Here is an 8,000-nt window from a genome sequence, read left to right on the forward strand (position 1 = left end):
CTCCCAGGACAGGTACAGCACGGGGTTAGATACAGAGTAAAGCTCCCTCTGCACTGTTCCCCATCAAACACTCCCAGGACAGGTACAGCACGGGGTTAGATACAGAGTAAAGGTCCCTCTACACTGTCCCCATCAAACACTCCCAGGACAGGTACAGCACGGGGTTAGATACAGAGTAAAGCTCCCTCTGCACTGTTCCCCATCAAACACTCCCAGGACAGGTACAGCACGGGGTTAGATACAGAGTAAAGCTCCCTCTACACTGTCCCCATCAAACACTCCCAGGACAGGTACAGCACAGGGTTAGATACAGAGTAAAGCTGCCTCAATATCGCTCTTAGCTATGTAGACAGACAGTCTGAGGAGAAGGGGAGAGTGTGTTGACTGGACAGTGATGACATACTGCAGTCAGGCACTGCCTGCTTTACACAGTGAGCAAAAATGAAAGGAGAAACTGATCAGAAACAAATAAGGCCCTTGCTGGACGGGGAAGGAGGTGTGCAGGGGGAGAATCGGGGACGGAGGTGGGAGGTGGGGGGTGGTGCTGTACACAGATCTCACAACAGGATGCGAACAATGTTTCGCATTGTTACTGCAGAGTGGCCGGAAACATATTATAGGGACAGCCTGAAGGTCAGTGTGGTTGGGCTGCTGCCAGAACTGTGACAGAGGATGAACAGTGCGAGACAGCACTGCACTGTGTAATAACAGCTCCAGAAATGATGCAAAATAACCTCCACTTCCCTGGACAGTCAGAGACAAGCAACCAGGGAGGAAGTGAGAGTGTGTGAGAGACTACGAGGGCATAAGTGTATCAACTCCATATCAGGCAGGGACTCAGACCCTAATCCTACTCTGGAAGGGGCTTTCGAGGTAGATACAGATTCCTGACATCCAGAGACTGACCCTCGGCGCCGACCCTCCCGCAGTGCGGCGCTCCCTCGGCACCGACCCTCCCACAGTGCGGCGCTCCCTCGGCACCGACCCTCCCTCGGCACCGACCCTCCCCACAGTGCGGCGCTCCCTCCACACCGACCCTCCCCACAGTGCGGCGCTCCCTCAGCACCGACCCTCCCACAGTGCGGCGCTCCCTCGGCACCGACCCTCCCACAGTGCGGCGCTCCCTCAGCACCAACCCTCCCACAGTGCAGCGCTCCCTCAGCACCGACCCTCCCACAGTGCGGTGCTCCCTCAGCACCGACCCTCCCACAGTGCGGCGTTCCCTCGGCACTGACCCTCCCACAGTGCGGCGCTCCCTCAGCACCGACCCTCCCGCAGTGCGGCGCTCCCTCGGCACCAACCCTCCCACAGTGCAGCGCTCCCTCAGCACCGACCCTCCCCACAGTGCGGTGCTCCCTCAGCACCGACCCTCCCACAGTGCGGCGCTCCCTCAGCACCGACCCTCCCGCAGTGCGGCGCTCCCTCGGCACCAACCCTCCCACAGTGCGGCGCTCCCTCCACACCGATCCTCCCCACAGTGCGGCGCTCCCTCGGCACCGACCCTCCCGCAGTGCGGCGCTCCCTCGGCACCAACCCTCCCACAGTGCAGCGCTCCCTCAGCACCGACCCTCCCACAGTGCGGTGCTCCCTCAGCACCGACCCTCCCGCAGTGCGGCGCTCCCTCAGCACCGACCCTCCCGCAGTGCGGCGCTCCCTCGGCACCAACCCTCCCACAGTGCAGCGCTCCCTCAGCACCGACCCTCCCCACAGTGCGGTGCTCCCTCAGCACCGACCCTCCCACAGTGCGGCGCTCCCTCAGCACCGACCCTCCCGCAGTGCGGCGCTCCCTCGGCACCAACCCTCCCACAGTGCGGCGCTCCCTCAGCACCGACCCTCCCCACAGTGCGGTGCTCCCTCAGCACCGACCCTCCCACAGTGCAGCGCTCCCTCAGCACAGACCCTCCCCACAGTGCGGCGCTCCCTCGGCACCGACCCTCCCCACAGTGCGGCGCTCCCTCAGCACCGACCCTCCCCACAATGCGGTGCTCCCTCGGCACCGAGCCTCCCACAGTGCGGCGCTCCCTCGGCACCGACCCTCCCACAGTGCGGCGCTCCCTCGGCACCGACCCTCCCACAGTGCGGCGCTCCCTCAGCACTGACCCTCCCACAGTGCGGCGCTCCCTCGGCACCGACCCTCCCACAGTGCGGCGCTCCCTCAGCACTGCAGTAGAATGTCAGCCTGTATTATATGCTTAGGGTGCACTCAAAGCCATAACTCAAATGTGAGGTAATGCATTTTGGAAGGTCTAATGCAGATGGGAAATAAATGTCAGAATCCTTAAGAGTATTGATAGGCAGAGGGATCTGGGCGTACAGATACACAGCTCACTGAAAGTGGCAACGCAGGTGGAGAAGGTAGTCAAGAAGGCATACGGCAATGCTTACCTTCATCGGCCGAGGGTATTGAGTTTAAAAATTGACAAGTCATGTTGCAGCTTTATAGAACCTTAGTGAGGCCGCACTTGGAATATAGTGTTCAATTCTGGTCACCACACTACCAGAAGGATGTGGAGGCTTTGGAGAGGGTATAGAAAGGAATTACCAGGATGTTGCCCCTGGTATGGAGGATATTGGCTATGAGGAGAGGTTGGAGAAACTTGGTTTGTTCTCACTAGAGTGACGGAGGTTGAGGGGAGACCTGATAGAAATCTACAAGATTATGAGGGGCACGGACAGAGTGGATGGTCAGAAGCTTTTCCCCAGGGTGGAAGAGTCAGTTACCAGGGGGCACAGGTTTAAGGTGTGAGGGGTAAGGTTTAAAGGAGATGTACGAGGCAGGTTTTTTACACAGAGGGTGGTGGGTGCCTGGAACTCACTGCCGGGGGAGGGAGTGGAAGCAGATACGATGGTGAGTTTTAAGGGCATCTGGACAAATCCATGAACAGGATGGGAATAGAGGGATATGGTCCCTGGAAGGGTAGGGGGTTTTAGTTCAGTCGGGGCAGCATGGTCGGTGCAGGCTTGGAGGGGCCGAAGGGCCTGTTCCTGTGCTGGAATTTTCTTTGTTCAATAGCTGAGCCACAGCTCCCCACCCCCCGCCACACTGCCAGGTTTCAATCCTGTTGTGTACTGGGATGTGCTGAGCAGCAGAGGAACCACTGTGGCTGCTTCCTGTCTGGGCCATCTTACTGATCGCAGTGAGAAGTGCCTTTACTCACACTGAGATGTGGGAAGTGGTGACCTGTGCTGGCTGCAGCTCCTTCACACAGTCGAGAGGATGTTAGATTGTGGAATGTGTAGGAGACTGACTGAACGACAATACCAGAAGGACAGTGTACAGGAGCGTGCTGTATGTATCAGTCTGGACCCTGCACGGTTCACACTGATCTGATATCAGTGCCCTTCAACCACGGAAACAGTTTCACACTGTGTGACGGACTCCCCCTCTCACACAGAGCTGCAGAATCAGCACTGCCCCTAAGCGGTTCACACAGCAACTGCTGGTTACATGGGACTGATTCTCTAACTCTCGTGGCTCCGACCTGTTCCCAAATCTTCTTTGGGTGCCCTTGGGTGAAAAGCTGGGGTTTCAGAAACAGCCTACTAGCATCCTCCCTCATAGAATCCCTACAGAACAGAAAGAGGCCATTCAGCCCATCGAGCCTGCACCAACCACAATCCCTCCCAGCCCCTATCCCCATAACCCCATGTATTTACCCTAGCTAGTCCCCTGAACACTAAAGGGGAGGAGGTCACAGTGGATTAGCACTGCTGTCTCACAGCCCCAGGGACCCGGGTTCGATTCCCAGCAGCACGGTGACACAGTGGGTTAGCACTGCTGTCTCACAGCGCCAGGGACCCGGGTTCGATTCCCAGCAGCACGGTGACACAGTGGGTTAGCACTGCTGCCTCACAGCGGCAGGGACCCGGGTTTGATTCCCAGCAGCACGGTGACACAGTGGGTTAGCACTGCTGTCTCACAGCGCCAGGGACCCGGGTTTGATTCCCAGCAGCACGGTGACACAGTGGGTTAGCACTGCTGTCTCACAGCGCCAGGGACCCGGGTTCGATTCCCAGCAGCACGGTGACACAGTGGGTTAGCACTGCTGCCTCACAGCGCCAGGGACCCGGGTTTGATTCCTGGTTTGGGTCACCGTCTGTGCAGAGTCTGCACGTTCTCCCCGTGTCTGTGTGGGTTTCCTCCGGGCGCTCCGGTTTCCTCCCACAATCTGAAAGATGTGTGGTTTAGTTGGATTGGCCAGGGTAAACTGCCCCTCAGTGTCAGGGGGACTAGCTAGGGTAAATACAGGGATTGGGCCTGGGTGGGTTTGCAGTCGGTGCAGACTTGATGGGCAGAATGGCCTTCTCTGGGGTTTCTATGATTGGGAATCAGGTCTGTCTCTGTCTCAAAAGCTGCTGCTGTCTGACCGCCCCCCCACCCCCCCAACCCCCAGCAGCTCGGTTCCTCCCCAGCCCCTTCCCCAACACCCCCAGGCTCATTCCCATTTCCCTCCCCATCCCCCAGGCCTCACACACTCCTCCCCGACCCCCAAACCCCTCCCCTCTCCCCCCACCACAGCCCTCTCCCACTGCCCTGTTCCCCCCCCACCCCCACAACCCTGTCCTCCTCCCCTACACCCCCAGGCTCATTCCCATTTCCCTCCCCATCCCCCAGGCCTCACTCCCTCTCCCTACCTCCAAATCCCACCCCCCAGCTCTCTCCCACTCCCCTGTCCCCCTCCCTTCTCCCACTCCCAGGCTCAGTCCCCTCTCCCCCCACCAGTCCGACTCCCCTCCCCCTGCCCTACCACCCCCCAAAGCTCATCTCCCTGTTTCTCTCCACAACCCCCCCCCACCCCCAAGGCCTCACTCCCCTCACCCCTGGCCCCCAACCACCTGCTCTCTCCCACTCCCCTCACCCCCTCCACGCCCTCCCCTCCCCCGGCTCACTCCTCTGTTCACCCCCCAGCTCCCAGTCCCTCCCCCTACCTGCAGAGCGCTGGAATGGTCGTTCTGACAGGCCAGTTCCTGCTCCACCTCCGACACCTCCATCAAGTGATGTTCACCCACCAGGCGGGAGAGTTCACCCACCACCGTCACGTGCTTGGATACCGTGCCAGACATCTTCTTAAACTGGGGGTAATTCTCCACAAAGGCCTGGGTGAGAACAGGAAGAAACAGTGATCTGCGGTTAGAGACTGGGGGAGTGTGCAGATCGATCACACTGCTTTCCCCGAACCCCATTAACCCCGCTCCCTCCCCCCCGAACCCCATTAACCCCGCTCCCTCCCCCCCGAACCCCATTAACCCCGCTCCCTCCCCCCGCCTCTCCCCATTAACCCCGCTCCCTCCCCCCCGAACCCCATTAACCCCGCTCCCTCCCCCCCGAACCCCATTAACCCCGCTCCCTCCCCCCCGAACCCCATTAACCCCGCTCCCTCCCCCCGAACCCCATTAACCCCGCTCCCTCCCCCCGAACCCCATTAACCCCGCTCCCTCCCCCCGAACCCCATTAACCCCGCTCCCTCTCCCCGAACCCCATTAACCCCGCTCCCTCCCCCCGAACCCCATTAACCCCGCTCCCTCCCCCCGAACCCCATTAACCCCGCTCCCTCCCCCCCGAACCCCATTAACCCCGCTCCCTCTCCCCGAACCCCATTAACCCCGCTCCCTCCCCCCGAACCCCATTAACCCCGCTCCCTCCCCCCGAACCCCATTAACCCCGCTCCCTCCCCCCGAACCCCATTAACCCCGCTCCCTCCCCCCGAACCCCATTAACCCCGCTCCCTCTCCCCGAACCCCATTAACCCCGCTCCCTCCCCCCGAACCCCATTAACCCCGCTCCCTCCCCCCGCCTCTCCCCATTAACCCCGCTCCCTCCCCCCGAACCCCATTAACCCCGCTCCCTCTCCCCGAACCCCATTAACCCCGCTCCCTCCCCCCGAACCCCATTAACCCCGCTCCCTCCCCGCCTCTCCCCATTAACCCCGCTCCCTCCCCCCGAACCCCATTAACCCCGCTCCCTCCCCCCGAACCCCATTAACCCCGCTCCCTCCCCCCCGAACCCCATTAACCCCGCTCCCTCCCCCCGAACCCCATTAACCCCGCTCCCTCCCCCCGCCTCTCCCCATTAACCCCGCTCCCTCCCCCCCGACAACCCCATTAACCCCGCTCCCTCCCCCCCGAACCCCATTAACCCCGCTCCCTCCCCCCCGAACCCCATTAACCCCGCTCCCTCCCCCCGAACCCCATTAACCCCGCTCCCTCCCCCCGAACCCCACTAACCCCGCTCCCTCCCCCCCGAACCCCATTAACCCCGCTCCCTCCCCCCGAACCCCATTAACCCCGCTCCCTCCCCCCCGAACCCCATTAACCCCGCTCCCTCCCCCCGAACCCCATTAACCCCGCTCCCTCCCCCCGAACCCCATTAACCCCGCTCCCTCCCCCCCGAACCCCACTAACCCCGCTCCCTCCCCCCGAACCCCATTAACCCCGCTCCCTCCCCCCCGAACCCCATTAACCCCGCTCCCTCCCCCCGCCTCTCCCCATTAACCCCGCTCCCTCCCCCCAAACCCCACTAACCCCGCTCCCTCCCCCCGAACCCCACTAACCCCGCTCCCTCCCCCCCGAACCCCATTAACCCCGCTCCCTCCCCCCGAACCCCATTAACCCCGCTCCCTCCCCCCCGAACCCCATTAACCCCGCTCCCTCCCCCCGCCTCTCCCCATTAACCCCGCTCCCTCCCCCCAAACCCCACTAACCCCGCTCCCTCCCCCCGAACCCCATTAACCCCGCTCCCTCCCCCCGAACCCCATTAACCCCGCTCCCTCCCCCCCGAACCCCATTAACCCCGCTCCCTCCCCCGAACCCCATTAACCCCGCTCCCTCCCCCCGAACCCCATTAACCCCGCTCCCTCCCCCCGAACCCCATTAACCCCGCTCCCTCCCCCCCGAACCCCACTAACCCCGCTCCCTCCCCCGAACCCCATTAACCCCGCTCCCTCCCCCCGAACCCCATTAACCCCGCTCCCTCCCCCCGAACCCCATTAACCCCGCTCCCTCTCCCCGAACCCCATTAACCCCGCTCCCTCCCCCCGACCTCTCCCATTAACCCCGCTCCCTCCCCCCGAACCCCATTAACCCCGCTCCCTCCCCCCCGAACCCCATTAACCCCGCTCCCTCCCCCCGAACCCCATTAACCCCGCTCCCTCCCCCCGAACCCCATTAACCCCGCTCCCTCCCCCCCGAACCCCATTAACCCCGCTCCCTCCCCCCGAACCCCACTAACCCCGCTCCCTCCCCCGCCTCTCCCCATTAACCCCGCTCCCTCCCCCCGAACCCCATTAACCCCGCTCCCTCCCCCGAACCCCATTAACCCCGCTCCCTCCCCCCGCCTCTCCCCATTAACCCCGCTCCCTCCCCCCGCCTCTCCCCATTAACCCCGCTCCCTCCCCCCGAACCCCATTAACCCCGCTCCCTCCCCCCGAACCCCATTAACCCCGCTCCCTCCCCCCCGAACCCCATTAACCCCGCTCCCTCCCCCCCGAACCCCACTAACCCCGCTCCCTCCCCCCGAACCCCATTAACCCCGCTCCCTCCCCCCGAACCCCATTAACCCCGCTCCCTCCCCCCGAACCCCATTAACCCCGCTCCCTCTCCCCCGAACCCCATTAACCCCGCTCCCTCCCCCGAACCCCATTAACCCCGCTCCCCCCCGAACCCCATTAACCCCGCTCCCCCCCGCCTCTCCCCATTAACCCCGCTCCCTCCCCCCGAACCCCATTAACCCTGCTCTCTCCCCCCCGAACCCCATTAACCCCGCTCCCTCCCCCGAACCCCATTAACCCCGCTCCCCCCCCGAACCCCATTAACCCCGCTCCCCCCCGCCTCTCCCCATTAACCCCGCTCCCTCCCCCCGAACCCCATTAACCCTGCTCTCTCCCCCCCGAACCCCATTAACCCCGCTCCCTCCCCCCGAACCCCATTAACCCCGCTCCCCCCCGCCTCTCCCCATTAACCCCGCTCCCTCTCCCCATTAACCCTGCTCTCTCCCCCCTGCC

General features: G+C 62.9%; 1 protein-coding gene across 1 annotated transcript in view; it reads right to left on the bottom strand.

Annotated features, from left to right (window-relative positions):
* The window catches only part of LOC145337952 (vacuolar protein sorting-associated protein 45-like), a gene marked incomplete at its 5' end in the record, with an annotated part of 29,308 nt that extends 24,211 nt beyond the window's left edge, over positions 1–5,097 (bottom strand). The window contains one exon of the mRNA XM_080182729.1: positions 4,930–5,097. Coding sequence (XP_080038855.1) covers positions 4,930–5,097 — 168 coding nt within the window. The remainder of the gene's footprint in view (positions 1–4,929) is intronic.
* Between the last annotated feature and the right edge of the window lie 2,903 nt (positions 5,098–8,000).

This window comes from Carcharhinus amblyrhynchos, unplaced genomic scaffold, assembly GCF_965287045.1.
Source record: "Carcharhinus amblyrhynchos unplaced genomic scaffold, sCarAmb.v2.hapA scaffold_85, whole genome shotgun sequence".
Classification (NCBI taxonomy): domain Eukaryota; kingdom Metazoa; phylum Chordata; class Chondrichthyes; order Carcharhiniformes; family Carcharhinidae; genus Carcharhinus; species Carcharhinus amblyrhynchos.